Source organism: Haliotis rubra, unplaced genomic scaffold (assembly GCF_003918875.1).
Source record: "Haliotis rubra isolate DU_JTF1 unplaced genomic scaffold, ASM391887v1 Scf473, whole genome shotgun sequence".
In the NCBI taxonomy this organism is placed as follows: domain Eukaryota; kingdom Metazoa; phylum Mollusca; class Gastropoda; order Lepetellida; family Haliotidae; genus Haliotis; species Haliotis rubra.
The window spans coordinates 652906-675999 of NW_025767161.1; the positions used below are offsets into that span (position 1 = coordinate 652906).

Genomic DNA, 23094 nt, shown 5'->3' on the forward strand with positions numbered 1-23094 from the left:
GCACATAGAGACAGCGCCATTACTACCAGAATCAATCCCGTCTCTCTGGCGGAATCGTGACATGTATTCCTTCTCCACGTTAAATTGATTTCTGCGGGATGAAAAGCAATCATTATGTGTGTTCATGATTTTAAGGATAATGTATATGAATAAAACTACTCGGCGGCTAAAATCGACATCCGCATAAAATGAAGAGCTCACTGGGTGAAGTTAATGTATATGAGAAACAATTGAAGTAGGTTTCACAATTATTTTCTATTCAGAGTCTTGGATAACCAATATGCCCTAAAGAATAAATATAATTGCATGTTGAATACAACCTATGTAGTACGACACTGTGCCCTGAAATTGTGCGCATGCGCATACAAAATGACAGTCCGAGGCATCCATTGAGAATGTTCCGATTGCGTAAACGTGAAGGATAAAGGCTAACTCTTTATACCAGTTTTGTGAAAGGGATTTACAGCTATTTGTCATTATGCTAGAAAACAGGTCGGTCAAGTGGATAACAAATAGATAATATCTAGTTACAATATGGCCGACGCTGTTTTATTACATGCGTGCAGCGGTAACAATGAGACTGCAAGGTTGTAGCTATCGACAGACTGAAGGCGAGGTTACGCTTTCCTGGACTGACTGACTGACTGAGTTTGGTTTTACGCCGCTTTTAGCAATATTCCAGCAACATCACGGCGGGGAACACCAGAAATGGGCTTCACACATTGTACCCTTGTGGGGATTCGAACCCGGGTCTTCGGCGTGACGAGCCAACGCTTTAACCACTAGGCTACCCCACCGCCCCTACGCTTTTCCTGGATCTGCAGATACCACAATATGTTTTGGTAAATGTGTTTTCATGATCGTGCTAAAGAAGCTTTCATAATTGTGGACGGCGAGGTTTCATAATTTTCACAGAAGCTGCTCAACTGACCTTGAAACAGCCATTGCCCCTATACAATGACCCCTGTATCGGATGACACTTTGAATTCTAAACATCGGAACAGAAAACAGTGTATAACACAATCTTCTTAGGCGTCATCGCTTATATATCATCACTGCCGACAAAAGCCGAGTATTTCCGAATCCCGCCATGCACGGGGCAGTTAAATGCACGGTACATTTAGTAACGAGAACATCTCGTGCAGTACCCACATGATCTCGCGATGTTTGGACTCTGGGAGGGAATCCAGGTAAAATTGATCGCTGGATTCAGTGACAAGCCATGCTTAGTTATTACATAAACAGGTTTAAATCAATATGGCACTGGAATTACACCGGGGTTTGCAAAGCAAGATGAATCAGTGACACGGGTTCTAAGTTAGATCGTTTTTGAGTGCTGATATTTTATTTGTTTAGCAATCTTGACATGGTATCCAGTGCGGAGGTTTTGGCCGGTTTAAAATGTGTGTGGTATTCTTTCTGTAGTCTTCATATTGAATTTGTTAGTGAATGAATTAAGTTTTTCGAGATCACACCGACCTGCCAAGTGGGGACGTGGGGTAGCCTAGTGGTTAAAGCGTCACGCCGAAGACCTGGGTTCGATTCCCCGTATGAGTACAATGTGTCAACCCCATTTCTGGTGTCCCCCCGCCGTTATATTGCTGGAATATTGCTAAATGCGATGTAAAACCCAACTCACTCACTCTCTATTAAGACAGACTAGTGGTTAACAGTCTGGTCATCAGTTAAGGGGGTCACATGACGTGAAATCTTAACGTCGCGTCCAATATCGCTTTGTGAACATGGACCATCTATTCATCAAAATATTCATCAACCATTTTGTCCAACTAATCAACTTTATATCACTGAAGGACTTCATCTACCCCCATTGGATGACTACAGGAGTGTACACTGTGTATATGGTTGGTCAAACATGACTACAGACGGGAGTGAATGGGGTGTTACAAGATGAGATTATATTCTTGTGAGTTTGCCAGTTTATGAAGAACTCTCTCTGTTCAGGGAGACGTGCCTGTTATGGTGTCGTCTGAAATATGTGTCCGGATGAAGGGGAAAAGGAGAATCGGGAGGGTGACTGGCGGCAAATCGATTCATTCCTCCCAAAGTAGAGGCAGGACTTCGAAATTTATCAGATTAAAACTTTGATTGCGATCAATCGTGTATGTTTTTAGGCATCACGATTTGTAGCCAGATTTCTCTGAAGACTTGTAAAGTTTCAATCAAGAACTGGCGGAAGATTTATAGTGTCCTTGGTGGGTGTAAAGTTCTGAAGCACACCCCGTACATGGGAAGACTTGGTGTATTATTGTTGCTGGACAGTGGGTCCTAGTGTCAAAGACCTGATCCAGCAATATGTGATGGCTGTAAGAGGCGACCAAATGGATCAGCTGGTCAGACTCGGATGACGGCGTGTCATCGTGCCCCAGTGTTGAGGGTCGTTGCTCACAATATCAATCACTCGTTTAACTGGACCAGATTCGATCATTAACCAGAATACATGGTTGGTTTGTTGTTCGCTGCACTCAGCAATATTCCACCTATATGGCGGCGGTCCGTAAATAATCGAGTCTGACCAGACAATGAAGTTATCAACATCATGAGCATCAATCTAAGCAACTGGGATACGATGACATGTGTCAACCAAGTCGGCGAGCCTGACCACCCGATCCCGTTTACGCCTCTTACAATTCTTACTCGGATTTTCACGGATCCGATTATATGAAAATATTGCTGTGTGTGGCCAACGAATGCACAACTCTTTGAACGCCATTCACAAGATCTAAGAACATCCAAATATGACACAACTATGATGTATATAAAGTGTATAATCTGCATTGATACGTTTCAGGGCAAATTCTTCATGAGATGAAGGGGAGGTGGGGTAGCCCAGTGGTTAAAGCGTACGTTCGTCACGCCGAAGACCCGGGTTCGAATCTCCACATGGGTACAAGGTGTGAAACCCTTTTCTATTGTCCCCCGTCGTGATATTGCTTGATTACTGTGGCATAAAACCATACTTATTCACTCACTCATCAGATAAAACTTGCGAAAACATAAATATGTACAGATGTACAAAGATAGCGCTATAACGAGGAAGCCGATGTGGTGCGGGGGAGAAGTTAATTCAGTACAAAGATGCAGTGATGGGGCTGGGTGTGATGCCAAACATATACCTTGGTTTGAATAGGACGTTCAGGATGTTCATTTGCGGACGAATAAAGGAATTTCTACAAAAGATGTCAAAGATTCAGACAAAGTACTGTTGTACAATGTAGTCCTCCTCACCAAGTGTAATAAATACACTCAGATTTGGGTGACGACGAGACAAAGAACTGTACAAGATAGACGTCCATGTTGCACGTAGTATCTACTTCGTACTCGGCTGCAGCTTACGTAACGTACCCGGTGCCGGAGTTCACAAGTAAAGACCTAGCGATTAATGTACTTCTTGGGTCAGTTCTTCACGAATCAAAACTTGAAGGGTCAGTTCTTCATTGTTCAGTTATCAGCGGTCATTTCTTAATTGGTCATTCTTTCATTGGTCAGTTTCGCAGCGGTCATCTTCGGGGTTAGTTCTTCAGGGTTAGTTTTCTTCAGGGTCATCCTTCGTTGGTCAGTTCGCAGCGGTCATTTCTTCAGGGGTCAGTTCGCAGCGGTCATTTCTTCAGTTCTTCGTTGGTTCTCGCAGCGGTCATTTCTTCAGGGGTCAGTTCGCAGCGGTCATTTCTTCAGGGTCAGTTCTTCAGTGGTCATTTCTTCAGGGACAGTTCGCAGCGGTCATTTCTTCAGGGGTCAGTTCTTCATTGGTCAGTTCGCAGCGGTCATTTCTTCAGGGGTCAGTTCGCAGCGGTCATTTCTTCAGGGTCAGTTCAGCGGTCATTTCTTCAGGGGTCAGTTCGCAGCGGTCATTTCTTCAGGGTCAGTTCAGCGGTCATTTCAGGGGTCAGTTCTTCAGGGTCAGTTCGCAGCGGTCATTTCTTCAGGTGTCAGTTTCATTTCTTCAGAGGGTCAGTTCGCAGCGGTCATTTCTTCAGGGGTCAGTTCGCAGCGGTCATTTCTTTAGGGTCAGTTCTTCATTGGTCAGTTCGCAGCGGTCATTTCTTCAGGGGTCAGTTCTTTACGGCTGTGTGTCCTCTTCAATGAAGAAAGGTTGAGTATACACTATCTATTAAGTATTGTTGTTAAACGCCAGCCAGTCCAAAGATTCCAGTCTGTAAATAAGACCAGACTATCCATTCTTTGACATCAGAAGCGATTTATGCAGAGGGAATACGATGACATGTATCAAACAAAGAGCGAACCAGCCGATCCCGTTACTTCGAAGAGCAATGGTTGCTGAAGACAAGTCTGACTTGGTTCTTCAAGTGTTTGTGAAATACTGACGATCACCCCAAAGTAGATCATGAAAGTGTACGAAGTTGTTATTCCTTCTCGGATCTAACATTGGTGGCAGCGTTGTGATGGCAGAAGGGGAAGGAACTAGATATTTACGGCCTGTGGCTATGCTTGTAACAGTATGTTAAATGTGGAGCTGCTGTGCAAACCAACGATGCTGCTTGCATCCATGCATGGTTATTCATTTGTGTAATGGCTCATAATGTCAGCATGAAATCACATTTAATCATTTATGTGATACATCAATGTCATTGAGAACAAACTAGTTTGTATCAATCAATCTTTATTCGGCACTTAAAGGCCACAGGCCTATAGTACATTTATATACACAATATTTACAACTGACCAGCAGAAAAGCACATGTGAAATATTTACAGATTACAAATTTAAAGCCGATTTTCTATGTATAAGTTCAAAATAGATATACATTGACAGGTTCTGTAATTCAATAGTATTTCCATTTGGCAATAATAGAGTCATTTTTATTTCATTTGGATGGGTATAATAGTAGGATGTTAAATATTTCTTTTTAAGGTTTTCATAGGCGGGGCAGATAAAAAGAAAATGGTATTCGTCTTCTACAGCATTAACGTTACAGAGGCTGCAAATTCTATGGTTACGCGGAATATTCATGTAACGCCCAGTTTCAACAAACAAGTCGTGTGATGAGCAGCGGAAACGGGATAAAGCTACACGGAATTTCTTTACAGTTATTTTTGATAAATAATATTCTTGGCATAGTTCAGATTTCCAATGTTTATAATACAGACATTTAGAGAATAGATAGATAAATTCAAGCCATTTTTTGTTGATAGATGTCCTTCATTCTTTGAGTCAGTGACATAATAAAAGAATTTTCTGGTTAGGCGTTTTGATTATTCCAAACATAACCATATCCCGTTTTGAGTAAAAATTCCCTTACTGGTTTGTGTTTAAAAATGTCCTTTCTTTGTCCTTTTTGTCAAATAGTGGAAAACCAACGATATAACTGATTTTTAGTTACAACGGCAGCAACAAAGAATGTTGTTTGATATGTAGACTGTGATTGTGTGTGCGTGCGTGCGCGCAGGAACTGGAAAGGGAGTGGTGTTGACTACATTCATGATGTTGACATTGTGGGGGGAGTCGGTGGAAGTGAATCAATTGTGGTTCAGAGAAAATGATGGATTGCTATCATGATGCTCATGCTTGTGACTGAAGACTGTGTGCATGTTCGCGTTTAATCACCTTCGACCGGCTTCGTCTGCGTCTGTCTTCTTGTTCAGTATGTTCAGTATGTTTTATTGTCAATTACACAACGTAATGTGTTTATAGCACCGATGTGTTTATTTCTGCCTTAACGACAGTTTACAGATGGCAATTTTCAAACTAAGTGTCTCATTCGTCTGACTGGAAAAACCAGCAACAGACACATCATGTGTAAATGTAGACTGGTTCCACCATCGTGGGCGGTGTTCCGCGACATCTTGGTGCGTTCGAGAACCCGTTTGAAAGGAGCAAGTGATCATGCCAACAGCATTCTCACTGCAGCACCATCAACAGCGGCTGTCGATAACGCAGCTATGAAACGACATCATGCACGGCATCCCTAGAAAGTACAGGCTGCCACCGCGCCGCTTCAGTGGACAGCAAATGCCGTGAATTTGGGGAGTGTCGTGTTATCTAGTACAGTGTCGTGTTAACCAGTAGCCGGTACAGAGAGACGCACTGTCAATATGTTAATCAAATAAGTGCCGCATCCTCTCAACGTAGACCCAAAATGACATTATCAGAAATACGTGAATAATTACACCTGCCCTCCCCAAGGGTATGACGTCTTGTTTCATCTGTTTCCAGGCCATGTTAGGTAGAACTTTCTCGAGACTCAAAGACGTGTTAACCATAAATTATTTATGAGAGCTAGATGAGATGTTTCGTTCTAAATGTTTTCTTCAACTGGAAGTTAATAGAATGGCCTGACGCATATGAAGCCAATGAGTCGAATTGACAGGTCGAAAACACCGCTCCCTAAACACTCATGAAATCACCATAGAAATCGGAAATCTGCTGCGCGTTGCTTTTTGCATAATGGCTTAATTTGTATGTTACGACTGGTCTTTTTTATGAGCTGCGTGAACGCTAGATTGCGATGCATTCATCATGTCCAATCAGGAGTTATCCTGAGGATTGATGGTCCCATTTGTAGGGTTGCATAGTCAATAGACTTCTTCAAAATACATGACTGGTTCTTTTGAGGGCGGCCGAATTTCTTACAAAATGATCATTTCAGCTTCAATCACAAGTTTTTCTCAAAGTTGTGTCTTGCTGGTGGATATTTTTACCTGTTTGTTTCATGTGCCGTTTTTGTTGTGGGTATTGAACGACTATATTGGTAGCAAGGAGGTTAATAGCAAAAAGGCATGTACAACAATTGGCGTATTGTTACAACAAAGCCCACGAAATTCGCTTTGAAGTTAGTCTCCTTTGTTCCTCAAAGAGTAGGGAGCGAGGAAGCATTAGTACCACGTTACTTCTTTAGACCTTGACATAGTGAATAATTCAACATGGAATTGCTGATGGTCTGTGACGCACCCATTCACTTTAACGCTCTGGCTGAGTTGGGAACTGCTACATCCTCCATTTGGTCGCCTCTTACAACCACCATATATTGCTGGACCCGTGAAGATCCAGGGTAGAATTGATCTCCAGTAACCCATACTTGTCGTAAGAGGCGACTAACTGAATCGGGTGGTCAGGCTCGCTGACATAGTTGACACATGTCATCGTATACCAATTGCGTAGATCGATGCTCATGCTGTTGATCACTGCATTGTCTGTTCCAGACTCGATTATTTACAGACCGCCGCCATATAGCTGGAACATTGCTGAGTGCGGCATAAAACTAAACTCACTCACTCACTAATATATTGCTGTGGATCAGGTCTTTGACACTAGGACCCGCTGTCAAGCAGCGATAATATATCTGGTCTTCCTATGTACGGGGCTTCCTTCAGAACCTGGACCAAACCATGACACATCGTTGTGCAGAGTAGCTTCCCCTTACCGTTGGCTCAGCTGGTCACGATACGCCACGATTACCTCCCCTTTTGCGGAGCATCCTCTCGTTTCAGCCTGGATTCGTTTCAAACGAGAGGCAGCCTGGTTCCCTGGGTCTGTTGCGCTAGCGCAGGCGCAACAGACCCAGGGAACCAGGCTGCCTCTCGTTTCTGCAGTCTGATTTTAATTCGTTAATTTATGAAACTTATGGATGTAGAATACACCACATTTCAATAAACATTCCGGTTTTAATTACAGGGGCCACTGGTATCTCAGTCGTCTAAGGCACCACTGTGCAGGGTTGCGTCCCCTTGGCTTGTTAGGTTCCAATATCGAGGGTTTGAATTCCTGTTTAGCATTAATTTTCATTCTTAGTGTCATCAATATGCCAATGTCAATAATCTCCTTCCCTGTGAGTTTCTCTGAAATTATATTGACACTCAAATTTACAATCGGAAAAATGTTTCAAAGTGGTGTTAAACTCAAATCAATCCCATTTCTAACAATGAATGTAAACACAGTGAACTACGACGACCGCCTGACCGTTAAATACTAAATTACTATAGTACATCAGCTGACTGAACGTTTTATTGAATAGTCATATACATCTGTTCACGAAGCGCATTGAAGTAATTTTATATTAAATTGCTTAATTTGTATTAAAGTAGAGTAAACTACGAATTATGAAGCATTGCAGATAATATCTATCAAGTGAATTAAGTTAAATTAAAGGTCCTGCCTTTTCGAGAAGTCTCTACTTGCCATGTTGCAAGATTTCATACACAATCATTCATGTTCATTTGATCAAGTATGTTTCAATTATTCACGACAAAACCTTCAGATGCACCACGTTGCTAAAACAAACAATAACAAGTTAACAACGGTCGAACATCTAGAACACAGTTGCCAATTACTAACAACAAATATTATTTTCAGTGAGAATTACTGTCAATACATCCGCCTGTATTTGAGTCCTACTATTGATATATAAAACGCAATATAACAAAAACATTATTTTTATTTTATTTTAGTCATTGTTTAGGAGCAGTCGATTGGAGAGTGACATCACGGATATTCGAATACCAAGTTAAGGCTCGATGGTTCGTAAAAAATAACCATGTCATTCATGAAAACTACTGCCAGAGGTACTTATCACGTAAGTTGAACGAGGTCATTTATTCACCTGTTTCCCTGCTGATGTCATAAAAGTTCGACTTGCAGCCTCGGTCTGTAGCTAAGGGAACAAAAATTCATAAGATTAGAATTCCTCTTCATTTACGCCCGCGCTTGGCGCATCTCTTTAAAGGTCACATGCAACCAAAAAAATCAAACATAATTAAAACACAATTATCACTTCTTCATGACATATAATATGCATTGCTGATTATGAAAAAACAAATAAACAAAATTATAAGCGTATAATCGCAAATCAAAAGTGCAATATTTTGTACTTGGGTTTACCTCCCTCGAAACGAAGCAGCCGGGATACCGAACCCAGTCAGAGCGGGTGGGTGTGCACTCAAGTGTAACGGCTGGTTCATTAGCAAATGCCGCCTTCACGGCTCATGTTGGGTTTTGTAAATACATGCTCATTTTTTTGTGTATAACATTTTGCAATCAACAGACATCATAACATGTCATGTGTTCAAGTATCACACCTGCCTGTCTGTGTAATTACATAATGTGACAGAGACCGAACTCGGGCCATAAATCAATGCGTTTTGTTTATGGTGTATAGCCTGATTGGTGTTAAGTTCAAATTGCATGTGGTCAGTGATCGCAGTTGTGTATTGAATATTGTCATTAGCAGACAGGCAGGCAGACACACAGGTGTCAATAAAACAAGACATTGAGTTTTGTCTGTGACAGCGACATATCTATATCACAGTTAGAAATTCTGTCAACGCTAAATAATGACATTGCTTTTAAGTATCGAACTGAGAAAGTGACTCGGTAAGAAGAACGTGTGGTGAAATAGACAAATGAAATTATATAAACAGTTTATTTACTCTCATAACATATAAAAAAGCTCGCGCCTGTGAGATATCAACAAAACATTATGAAAATAGCTCACACCAAAGCCTTCACCGAGTATTCACCAGACAGCCCGCTTCCAAGTTGCGCGAACCTATTTCACTGCGCACATGCTATGAGCGCAGCCCAGCTGTTGAAACCCGTATTCCCCAGAAAAAGTCTGGGGAAAATTAGGGAAACGTTTGAACTCCGATTTCGCGCGTTTTTTTTCATCGCGTTATTTTTCAACTTTATAAGCTGAATTTGCATTTTTGACGCTTTGTTTCGGTAAGTCCATACCGAAAGGTATCAGAATCTGCAAAGTTGTGTTTTACGTTGCATGTGACCTTTAAGACAGCATGATATTAAGTAGTAGCGGTAGATTCACTCTACTCCCTCGCCCTGAAATTGACACTGACAGTAAAACAAAACAATGTGAGTTTTTTCTCCAATAAAAAAAACTAGAATTCCAGCTTCATCAATAGTCACAGCCAGCCGTAACAGCTAACACCAATTCCGGAGAAGCCATCTTCGGTTTCAGCACAGAGACCCCTGGTGTCTTAGTGTCCTGTGATGGCGGCTCTCGCGAGACTTCAGCAGCAAACTGGGCATTGGGGAGTCGACGCACGGACGAAACAGTATGACAAGGGAGCGGAATATTAGATTAGCGGGATAGCGTTTTTGTATTCTTCTTGCGGAAATGGCCGTCACTGGCTCTCAAGGGGGTTGGATATGTGATAAAGGGATTCTACGGGCGTTATCTTGCTTGTTGCGCCTATCTATCTCTACACGTTGATACCATTTCGTCACGGAGCTGCCTTTAACTGATCCAATAATGCAAGTGTAGACGATCTTGTTTCAGTACAGTTAAAGCATCATACATTGACTCATCAGTATCGTAACGCCCGGCCGCGTGCTCTCGGTGATATAAATGGGATGCGGCTTTTGGCTTAATGCTGCATCGATTACATTTAAACAATGTTAATTTCAGATATTTCTGAATATGTTATCATCGATCGATGTCTGTTTTGACGGGGCGTGACAACTGTGTGGTTTGAATACACTACATGCGCAAGAATTCGTTTCACTTGCTAGATTTTCATATCTTTAAGGATTTTGTCATTTCCCAGAGTCCAACAATTTAATAAGGCGGGCATTTAGTAAAGATATGTCAACATATCGGAATCATTGCCTTTGCTTCTGCAGAATATCCGCAGTAATTTCTGATAGATTTCGTGCATATTTCAAATTCCATATTCCTCAGAAATTACTCGGAACATATACGGAGATTCCATAGTCATTCCTCCGCGAACTGGCTAAATCTGGTGGTGATTCTGTTGTTTTCGAGGTGGCTTCAGTTTCTGATAAATTCTGGTAGATGGTTTCATTGCCATTCCATGGGAAATCTGGCTCAGTCGGTGTAACCGAATTTTAATGCTTGTCCAGTTTTGCCGATAAGACCATCTTTGTCGTGAAGGGATTTATCTTGGTATATACATTTGCCGCTCGTTTTGACTCTTAGAATAAAACGACCCGTGAACATCCGGGGTAGAATAGGTCTTCAGCAACCCATGCTTGCCACAAAAGGCGACTATGCTTGTCGTAGGAGACGACTAACGGGATCGGGTGGTCAGGCTCGCTGTCTCGGTTGACACATTCATCGGTTCCCAATTGCGCAGATCGATGCCCATGCTGTTGATCACTGGACTGTCTGGCCCAGACTCGATGATTTACGGACTGCCGCCATATAGCTGTAATAATGCTGAGTTCGGCGTAAAACTAAACTCACTCACTCACTCTTAGAATAAATCACACATTCAATGTGAGGTACCAGTCCGACTTCTGTGCCAACAACAAAATATATCCACAAATATGTTGCCTCATGCTTTATTATAGATGTAGTACTTGTTTTACTTGAAACGATGTGAATTATCATCATATATAATAACCTTACATTCATGTTTCAATTAAGGTAAATCATTCTAATGTACTGCTATTTATCGTCCACCTGGACTTGGAATGGATGCTATTTGCGCTCATACGTAACTGTTTATATTGCCCATTTAACGCACTGAGTCCAGTACAATTCCTTATGTGTGACGCTAGTGCATGGATGTGATACGGACACCTGCTGGTTCCACCCCGCGGTCATAGTTTCCGCCATGCTTGTTCTTCGTTGCGACTTGTGGTGTTTTAGACGACTGGGCGACCCGCGCCCTTCGCAAGATATAGGTCGGCAGTAAGCATAACAGTCTATGAATATTGACGCTAATCTTCATAAGGGGCCATGTCGATCGTGACATGAAGGCGGAATAATGTCAGACAACGTCCCCTGTGTATGTAAGCTCCCGTTACCCTGCAATTACCCCGCTGTCTACGTTCCTAGCGGTTCGTTCTGCCCGCTATCACCAGCCTCATCAGCTCTTATTCTATCCTTTCATTCTACAAGATTAGCCCGACTTACATCTGGACTGGCGGCTATGGGAGGCAATCACCGAGCCTGCCAATTTCAGTGTTCGTGCATGACTAAGGCTCATCTGACTAGGACTTCCAAAGGACCTTGGAAGCTCATGGAGGAGATATTTGGTGATGAGGTTGTAATGAAGCCGAGAGTTCGGCGTGATCAGCGACACTCTCCCAGTTATTTTACACTGGGTCAGGGCGTCTAGGGTGTGAGTGAAGAAAGTTTAGGTCATCACATTGACTTGACAGTGTTCGACATTAGTCATCTGTTTGATTCAGTTATACACTAGAAGAATGAGATTCCCTGGTGTGAGTGCTCATGTAAACAAACATTTAGAAGAGATGTCCCAGTGAGTGGTTTGGTAGGTTACAGATTCACTGTTTTTCAGTTGATTCGGTCTTGCAGACATCGAATTATTGTCGTTTCAGAATTTACAAATTTTTATTATAGAATAGTGTGGATATTATCAACCACTCTAGATAATTCACGTATTCCATGCACCTGCTCATCGCTATTTATAGTCGCTCCATTACAATGGAGCGGAATAGGGGCGTGGTCCTGCCGTGAATCCTCACGATGACGTTTTACTTCCCTCTCGAGTTGAAACGGATATGAAGACCTTTCGAGAATAGGAGACTGCGATAGTGGTCTTAAGGTAGGAGAGGAGTAATACTAGATGAGCGGGTTTTGGGTAATTGCCGTTCCCCAGTTAGTCTGTCTCACAGTCCCTGAACCGCGAAATTTCTGCAATGCTAAATCTCTTAATGCAGCAAGTCTAGATTTTCCTCAGGTTTTGTATCTCCCATCTCACTTAGCATCCTTTACAATTTAAAAGGAATTATGTCTTTTTATTTCTATCTAATTATACATATTCGAGAATAAGCGTTAGTCTTTTTCCCGATCAGCGAGGAGTGAACACCGCCCTACAAGATTGTAACATGCATTAATCGTTACTCCCCATCTCTCTCTCTCTCTCTCTCTCTCTCTCTCTCTCTGTCACCTACGCAACCAACTCTCTCAACACTCTCTCTCTCACTCACACATGTCACACGCACACCAACTCTCACACACCCCACTCACACACACACACACGCACCAACTCCCCCCTCACCTACACAACCAACTCACACACACACCAACACACACAAACAGCTTACGCACGCACTCTCTCTTTCTTTCCCTCACTCACACACACAGACACGCACACACACACACGCCAACTATACCGGGTTCTCAGTCGCTGCTCTTTGTTTCAGATGTACGGCATCACGTCCTTCCTGTTCGTTGCTCTGTCCATCGCCGGCTTCTGTCTGGAGACGTTGCCGTCCCTGAGACCGATGACCAACGTGACGACCAAATGTGACGGCGTTGACAGCATATCCAGCGTTATCACCTCACACGAGGCTCTCAACATCATCGACGTGATCTGTACCGTCTTCTTTACACTGGAGCTGATATTAAGATTTACGGTAGCTCCGAATAAACTGAAGTTCGTACGTTCGCCAATGAACATAATTGACCTTCTGGCTTTGATTCCTCTCTACGTTCAGATTATATTCGAAAAATCGGATCAAAAAGCCTGTTACCTCAACGAAAGACTTGTGATTGAGATTATGTTCATCCTCAGGATCATCCGGATGTTCCGCATCTTCCATCTTGTGAAGCATTACCAGGCGCTGAAGGTGCTGGTGTATGCACTGAAGGCGAGCCTCCAGGAGTTGATGATGCTCTTCATCTTCCTCATGATCGGGATGCTTGTGTTCGCCACCATGATCTACTACACAGAGAGGAAAGACGCCACGAACCCCAGTGACACCTTCAACACAATTCCCGTCGGCTTCTGGTGGGCCATCATCACCATGACAACAGTAGGATACGGCGATATCTATCCACGGACTCCAATCGGATACATTGTTGGAACAGCCTGCTCTGTTTGTGGAGTACTGCTTTTGGCCTTGACCTTCCCTGTTATTTCTAATAACTTCAGTCTGTTTTATACTCACGTCAGGTCCCGATCGCAAGCACTGAGGCGCGTGGATAGAGGAGCTAAAGACCCAGAACCCCTTAAACAGATGCCTGGAACTGATCGTCCCCCTTCGGTAGCGTCAACTGTGGTAGAGCCGTACATGAACGGTAACGCTCGAGACAAAGGCAGTGATAAGACAAGTCCAATCCTTGTCTCCAGAATGTCAAGAAACGGGTCCATCAGCGACGTGATAATGAAGAATATAGATTCCTCGTATAGCCTACATCAGAATGGTTCCATGAAAACACGCTCAGACGACGGAGGATCGTGTCAAGGGGAGACGCACGTATGACGCGCTTGTACGTCAGTCGTGACGCGCTGGTTGGAATTCTTGTGATATGGAGTTGTGAGATGAACCGTTACCTTTTCACGCCTGCATAACCAACGCTGAGAATTGTCTACGTTCTGACAGCAGTGTGACAACGTTCGCTGTTTGCCTACTTACAATTTTTCCACTTTTCTTCTGTGATTTATATGTGAATTTGATGCTTTCTGCAGGGCGGAAGGCAACAGCTAGTTGGCTGTACAGAGTTGTCTCAGTACGGGATATTTCCGTATCTTCTTCCACCGTTGGTACTTCACGGGTTAGCATTAACTGCCTTCCTCCATCACCCGTGAATGTAGACAGTAGTTATGTTTAACAGCCAATCAAGGAAAAGCTTTGTTCCAGTGAACCATGTGCTGTTAAGAGTTCACGCCAAGGAGCGTTCGGATTATTTCGGTTCTATTTCTCATGCAACGTGCGTCTACTTTTCAACGGGTAATAAATGAGACTTGCATAACAGAATGAAATGAGCACAATTCCGTTCATGACCTTTCGTTAAACTCCAACATTACCTGATGTTGAACACTGTTTGGAGCAGAGGTTGCAAGGCCATGGTGCACGTTGGGGGGGAATATTGCCTTCATGAGCTGAACGCTGATTGGTCTGACACTCGCCGGCTTCCCTTTCACGGAAAGGGGTTACTTGATTGGTTGGTTAAAAATAGAATTTGATCCCCACAGCGACTTTACACCTTCTGTGGTGCTGGAGGAAAGCAGTGCAAACAAACCCGTGAAGGGCGTATTCATGTTCTCAGATAACTCGTTCCCTCACTACTCATTCCTCAGGTTAGACCGATCTGATGCAACATTTTTCATGAAAGGCGCTTTCCCTAATACAGCCCCCAAGCAATAACAGTCCAGCAGATACACCCAGTCAGCGCCAGTTTAGCAATAACACTGGAGTTAACGTTTAGAAATAACTTGATTAAAGCGAAACCCATGTCACTACAAATCATATTAGTCATTTCAGGTCTTCAGACAATGAGACGTCGTTTTACTGAAAAATCTCTAAAATCATCAACTCATTACATATGAATGAATGGATTTTATCTAAAAATGTATACCCATTTAGATATTATATGTAAATCTGTGACAACATAGATTTTGTGATATCAATACAGATCCTGATATTCAAAAATCAATAGATTTGCCGTATAGCTGCCATCAATTTTAGTACCTCGAGTTTAGGTGATTTGATAGTTTAAATAATTTGGGATATGACAAAATGTACCATTGATCTGACTATATGCAGAATATATAGTTTAGCAGTGCCTCGTGGTAAACATTTTCTTATGTAAATGATACTTCGAATGACAACAATGTTAGACAAGTCAGTGGGGCGTCATGTCTTGAATGTCGTCGTCGTTCTGGAAAGTCCATTCGACTTTCTCCCGCCGCCCAGAACTCTCCTTCCCACGGTAAACAATCAAACGTTTTCGTGTCTGAATTTATTCCCGACGCTGTGGAGACCTCCAGTTGTGGTGAAGATATACTAATACCATTTTACCTTGACAATAATCCTGGTTGACCATGTTCACTAAAGCTCCCTCGACATAATGAATGTATTTGAACACTGGTACCATGTGTGATAGAATATACATTGTCAAAAATTAAGTCATATAGTCTTTTTAATAATATCTTTTTTTAATTTCGCCTGTACGCTTTCTGGTTGTAGTTGGGGATTAGGAACACATAGAAGTATACAGATCGTCCAATAACCATGTTCCCACCTGAAGCGAGATAGACGAAGGGAGATAACTCTAAACTGTAACGCTCGCAAATCCTCACAGCCGAAGACCGCTGTAAATATGACTACTACTACTGGTGCAGTATGTCCTGAAGTGATATGAACGAACCAACATCGGATCATATATTCACATTAAAGTATTATTTTTAAATTTTCAAAACTAATATCGTTCATGTAACATGATAAGTGTCAGCTTTTTAACAGTAAGACAAGTAAATCCGCCAAAAGCTGTTTCTATTATTTTTTCTGTGGACCATGGACCATGTAAGGGTCGATGGTAAGAAGGCCACTGTTGACGTCACCAAGAGAAGCATTAACACATTCAGCCTGGTTCCCGGGGTCTGCTGCGCTAACGCTTCGGCACCGAAGCGTTAGCGCAGCAGACCCCGAGAACCAGGCTATTACACATTTATCCTGATTGTCTCCCCTTGTTCCATCCACTTCTTCCACAGGCATCATCGGCCGCTGGCGTCCTCTGGCGTCCTCATGACATTGTGATATTATGAACAAATACTCATGTTATCATGTTTGAGTCGCTATAATAATAATCATCATCATAATGAACAGATATTGATTACTTTAGTGAGTGAATGCGTCCAGTTTACAACCTCATGGGGTTCTGTTGAGGTGTGGTTGTAGTCGAGGGGATCGGACAGGTAAGGGAGGGGACTGTGACTGCTTGAGGTGACAGCTTTTGAGGACAAACAGTCTGTTTCATGACGTTGTTGAAACGTATTTCACAAAACATCACCCGACACTGACACGAGCTTCAGTCAGGATATTCTTACTGGTACCACCACTATGCTACTCTGACAAAAATCTCCACAATGTCATAACACCTTGGTAACAGCCGGTATTTGATTATGGTACATATCTGTCATGCTGCACGTTATATAACCTATATTTGACACTGGCCTATATACCCAGCTAGATATCTCGCACTATATATTAGCTAGAATCTCGCACTATATACCCACAAACTATATAACCAGCTAGATCTCGCACTATATACCCAGCTAGATCGAATCTTGCACTATCTATCCAGCTTGATCTTGCACTATATATCCAGCGAGAATCTCGCACTATATATCCAGCTTGATCTCGCACTATATACCCAGCTTGATCTTGCACTATATATCCAGCGAGAATCTTGCACTATATATCCAGCTTGATCTTGCACTATATATCCAGCGAGAATCTCGCTCTGTATATGCCAGTTTATACCCACAAACTGCATATCCAGATTGACCTCCGCACTATATATCCAGCTTGATCTCGCACTATATACCCAGCTAGAATCTCGCACTATATACCCAGCTAGAATCTCGCACTATATATCCAGGTTGAATCCCGCACTGTATATCCCACTTGCTATATGTATTTGCTACAAAACCTTGCACGCTACCACCCGTTGTTCCCACACACTATATCTCGGGCCACAAGAGCCTTCATGTGACAGGGATTTTCGCTTAACACAAGTAATTCCTTCCAGACACATTTAATGATATTGGCTTTGAGGCAAGTTGATTGCAAGAATGGCAGGAAGGTCTTCGATATTTGTTCGCACACAACGTAATCTTTTTCCGAAACATTTGGTGGAGGAAATCCTTGCATCAGTCTCTTTAGTTTTTCCTTTGTACGTGTATGAATAGATAGTTTACGTAAGGTTTACGTAATTTACAGTGTTGTTCTTAAATGTACTTGACTATCACTCCATTGATAGGACTATAATAAGATGTAAGTATTACTAACCCGAAATATTAAAAGATGACTTAATATGCATCGAGTTTCTAAGGCCAGCAAAACACTGACCACCTAAACATTTACTTAAGCGTTTCAGTATAACGAGCAGATTGCAATGTCTAACACCAACGTCGTGATGTTATGTGGAGTAGCCGTTAGTTAAAGATATAACGACCAACTTTATACTTTGTCCTATACATTTAAAGTTTAAATGGATTGAAATTCTATAACACGTGTATTTTATGATCATCAGATCATATATAGAAGCGTTCAGTTTGTTGATCAGAGATTACATGTCCAGATTCTCCAGGTAACTTGCAGCAACAGTGGCAGACACCGTTGTGGCACAAATATGTTTCTCTTGTTCATTTACATGTGTATTCTATGATCACCAAGCCATACAAACAAGCTGGTTTGTTGACCAGTGATTCCATATCCCGGTATTCATAGATATCTTGTGGTGGGAAAGACCGTTTTGGTACCAATATTATCACGTGGCATCTATAACCCATAGACCATGGTTCCACAAAATCACATTAGCACAACAAGGTTCTTCAGCCTCCACTCTCGCTTGTTCTTTCTTTACACTGTAAGACCATTGTGTGGAGCTCATTGTTGTGTCGGTCATTGTATATCTGTCATGTTTCTGTTTGAATGAAAGAACGACTGCTGAATGAAAAGCATAACTGACGATGTTTATATCATCTTAAAATATATTTTTTCTTGCATTGTAGCGTGGTAGCCAGTGTTCTGCGAGTCGATCACAGACGTCCCTCTTGCCTTACATATATCTCCACTTTATTGTGAGTTCTTTCACTTGTTTTATCAGTTTGCCAAAAATCCTCCACCCCTCACTTTTGAGGACAGTTACATCCTCTTGTCAAGGATCTTTGTCCTTGGTCGTGTTTCATGGTATTGTTTTGGTGATGGTTGTATATGTTTCTAATTAAAATCTTTACATTTATTCGACGGATGAAACTGATTCGTCATCGAGAGAGTTCTCCAGTTAATGATGTTTAGTGTTAAGTGTTGATGGCTACGCTGATTACATGTTGGATAAAGCAGAGACTTCGCATCGAGCTTTAGGCTTAAGAATAAGTATCAACTTTTCTATTTTACTGTGCGCACATGAGTTCCTAAGTGCGTTAAGTCCCCACTTTCAAAACCACCAGGTTGTATACCCAAGTCTTTTTAGCTTGCCTGTCCAAATATGCATCTAATCATATGACAAAAGAAAGTCGCCTTTTGCCGTCCGTTGGTCTATTGCACAGTGAATGTTCTAGTGATCTGTAACTTTGTGCTAAGTATGGACATATACTACTGTACTCAACTGACATACAATTGGCATCGTCTACCACGTTCCATCTGCTCTAGAGTCAAACTATACCCAAAGGATGTTACAGAACACCCTATGTTTATCCATGATTTGTTAACCTGGGCCTCCTTTCACAAAGCACTAAGGTGATCGTAAGTCACTAAGGTAACCTTAGTACAATGTTAAAGAAGGGGAGTTAAGGTTAACCTTAGTAAAGGTTGCTTCGTAAAGGAGACCCAGCTCTGGCTTGTTGGTGTTGCAACACTCAGCCTTCCAATTGTGGGTGTTCTCAACACAGCTCAAGTATGTAGGTATACTGTATGTTTTCATCTATCTATTTAAACATTGTTCATGTGATAGTGCCGACTGTTCCTGTAACCAATATCATTATAAGCAGGCTGTGTATGAATGTACTGGTGTCTTAACTGAATTGTCATTGCTGTGATGATGGACCTTCGGTTTTTCTATGACGGTGGCCTTTAACTCCATGTCACCTATTTCTATATATAATGTCGGTATTATCAGCTGTTACCATAGCGGCTTCATTTCAGATAGCTGTAACATTGATTGACGGAAAAATGTAATATCTACTGAATCATAGTTAATGCCCTTTAGAATATGTTGTGTTATTGAGTAACGTTTCCCGTATGAACTTCAGATGACATCATTACCTGTAAATACAGTCACACACCGCTGTGTCGAAGTTGAAAGGAAGTTCGTAAAAACTTATCCGAGCTTCGACACAACCACAAAAGGCTGACAAAAGAATACGCAGGTGTTAATGGTATAAAGTAGTTAAAGATAAGCTACAGAGTCCTTTAGAGACAAAGGATTTAGTTCGAGATATCATCATGTTCGACACAAAGGTGTTTAACTGTTTTGACCGAATTATGAATGTAGCTTTGCTGTGTTAATGGTACAAAGTAGAAGGTGAGCTACAGAGTCATTTAGCCTTTTCCACATTACAAAGCCCGTTCATCGGTATATACTCGTATCACGAATAGTCCCAGGCAACGTGTATATTTCTTGAATTTGTTCGATATGGTGCCAAGTTGTTTTCATTCACAATTGCCAATGTACGCATTGCAAGGTCGTGGTCGTAAGGATGTACGATGTTGATGCAGCTGCGACATGAACGTCAAAATTGTACCGCCTTGCCAACGTCCCACTGTGTCTGCCTAGCGTCATGTTTACGGCGGGTCTATGACACTACGGCGCTTTCAATATTTACGCTTGTTTGTAATTTGATCATATGATTTCTTTGGAGTTTTCCACTCTATAACAGCATTGACATGTTGCTGGTGAGATGAGACCGGTGACATCGATTGTGTACATATCGCTCCCGCCAGACGGTTCGGATAGCTGGGTCCGTGGTTGCAGTGAAATCAAACCCTACAACCTAAATCTTGGGGTGTAAATGCCCGTTTCTCAGTCTCATAAAAAGAAAAGACAAAAAATCGAGTAGAACTTCTGGAAGATCCTCACCCAGGAATCTTGATTTCCTAAGACATGGTATACTTGGATATATCATGATAGAAAATGTGTTTGTTTTTTCTCATGTTTTGAAACAAATTTCCTGAAACCGTCGAACATTAAATGTAGCTAAAAAAGTTCATTTTTACATCGGAAATACCATCGTGACACAGATGATCAACACATCAAAATAACTATTTCTTCTGTAAAATGATATCTTTCACTTCCTAATACAAGGTTTAAAACTATACACAAATATTAATAGACATGACTGAATAATTCTCAGGGGTAACCAAGATTTGTTCGCGCTTTATCCGCCCTCTTTCTCTTTCATGTCTTTCATGTTCGATAGGATCACGTAAAAAAATAACCGATTCCTGAAAGTGCCGCTGTTCGCGAGACTTCCACGTGAGTTGTCAAGGTTACCGAGGTCCGGCATGAATGGGTTACCGTCTGGCGGGGTGTTTATTTGCTCCTCTACAATGCTATGCAATGAAAACGCTAGAAAACATGAATCCACGTGTTGTTTTTTGTTTTAAGATCTGCTTTGTCGTCAATCACAAGATTGTCTGGTCCAGTCCCGGTTATTTACAGATCACCGTCATGTAGCTGGAATGTTGCCGTGTGCAAACAAAAAAACAACTTAATCTGTTATCATTGGGGTGGCAGTATTACAACCATCGCCTGTCTATTGGAGCAGAAACATCGTATACACTCTACTTGAATTGTTACTGCATTGCGTTTGTATACTAATTAGATACCTTGGTATCTAGCGATAGTCATAAATTATAGGGAACATAATCAAAAAACAAAACATTAATACGACAAAAGGGTTTTAACGTCGCACCTAAGACTGACTGACTGAGTTTTGGTTTTACGCCGCTTTTAGCAATATTCCAGCAACATCACGGCGGGGGACACCAGAAATGGGCTTCACACATTGTACCCACGTGGGGATTCGAACCCGGGTCTTCGGCGTGACGAGCCAACGCTTTAACCACTAGGCTACCCAACCGCCCCTCGCACCTAAGAATACTTATGACGACGTGCATGCGCGTGTATGTGTGGCTGCTTGTACTAGCCCAGACTTACGCTGGTCTTACAGTACTAGCTCACTTAGATACCGTGCCACAGTTAAGTATGAACACCCACACACAAAAACATTACACTGACTCCGAGCCGACCAGTCCTTGCTGTACCCATTAATGCCGAGCGCCAGGCAGGGAACAACAAGTGCCATATTTTAACGTCTTTGGTATGATAAGACTGACTGACTGAGTTTTGGTTTTACGCCGCTTTTAGCAATATTCCAGCAACATCACGGCGGGGGACACCAGAAATGGGCTTCACACATTGTACCCACGTGGGGATTCGAACCCGGGTCTTCGGCGTGACGAGCCAACGCTTTAACCACTAGGCTACCCAACCGCCCCTCGCACCTAAGAATACTTATGACGACGTGCATGCGCGTGTATGTGTGGCTGCTTGTACTAGCCCAGACTTACGCTGGTCTTACAGTACTAGCTCACTTAGATACCGTGCCACAGTTAAGTATGAACACCCCACACAAAAAAAACATTACACTGACTCCGAGCCGACCAGTCCTTGCTGTACCCATTAATGCCGAGCGCCAGGCAGGGAACAACAAGTGCCATATTTTAACGTCTTTTGGTATGAGGTGGCTGGGGATCGAACCCAGACGCTCTAACCACGACACCACGAAGGCGGGACAGGGGCTTGTAACGCAAATAACGAGCATCATGGTGTGTACTGCATCGCCCGGGTCTCAGCACTTCACAAGATGAAAGGGTTTGGTTTGATTGTTGTTTACGCCGAACTCCCCAACATTCCAGCTATATGACAGCGGTCTGTAAATAATCGAGTCTGAACCAGACAATCTTATGATCAACAGTATGATCATCGTTCTACACAATTGGGATACGATGACATGTGTCAACCAAGTCAACGAGCCTGACAACCCGATCCCATTAGTGGCCTCTTACGACAAGCATGGGTTGCCGAAGACCCATTATAACCTGGGCCTCCTTTCACAAAGCACTAAGATGATCGTAAGTCCCTAAGGTAACCTTAGTGTCATGTTAAAGAATGGGAGTTAAGGTTAACCTTAGTTAAGGTTGCTTCGTGAAAGTCGCCCCTGGTACAAACCCGATGCGACGTTTCGGCACACATTGGAGACGTGGAGACTTCAAAATGTCCACCCACAAGCTGACACGCCCCTATTAACTCGCATACAGGTAATGGTGGCGTCAAACTCATTCATTCCATATATGATTGGACTGACTGACTGAGTTTGGTTTTACGCCGCTTTTAGCAATATTCCAGCAACATCACGGCGGGGGACACCAGAAATGGGCTTCACACATTGTACCCATGTGGGGATTCGAACCCGGGTCTTCGGCGTGACGAGCCAACGCTTTAACCACTAGGCTACCCCACCGCCCCATATATGATTGAAGTGATAATATGATTGACTGTGGTAATAGTCTTCCACTTGGACGGATGATGATGATCATTATGGTGATAGAGGGAGGAGATTTTACGTGCGCTTTCTGATATAATATACAGTTTTAAAAAGT

At 42.4% G+C, this 23094-nt stretch overlaps 1 protein-coding gene and 1 long non-coding RNA gene across 2 annotated transcripts in view; one reads left to right on the forward strand and one right to left on the reverse strand.

The window, feature by feature from the left end:
• Window positions 1-16561, forward strand: part of LOC124290755 (potassium voltage-gated channel protein Shaw-like) — a 67569-nt gene extending 51008 nt beyond the window's left edge. The window contains exon 3 of the mRNA XM_046727572.1: window positions 13126-16561. Coding sequence (XP_046583528.1) covers window positions 13126-14187 — 1062 coding nt within the window. The 3' untranslated portion in view covers window positions 14188-16561. The remainder of the gene's footprint in view (window positions 1-13125) is intronic.
• Window positions 148-19882, reverse strand: LOC124290756. The gene is made up of 3 exons (XR_006902025.1): window positions 19796-19882; window positions 15880-15884; window positions 148-158 (listed from the first exon to the last, which is right to left on the reverse strand). It is a non-coding gene; the product is annotated as an uncharacterized LOC124290756 (long non-coding RNA).
• Window positions 19883-23094: the final 3212 nt, after the last annotated feature.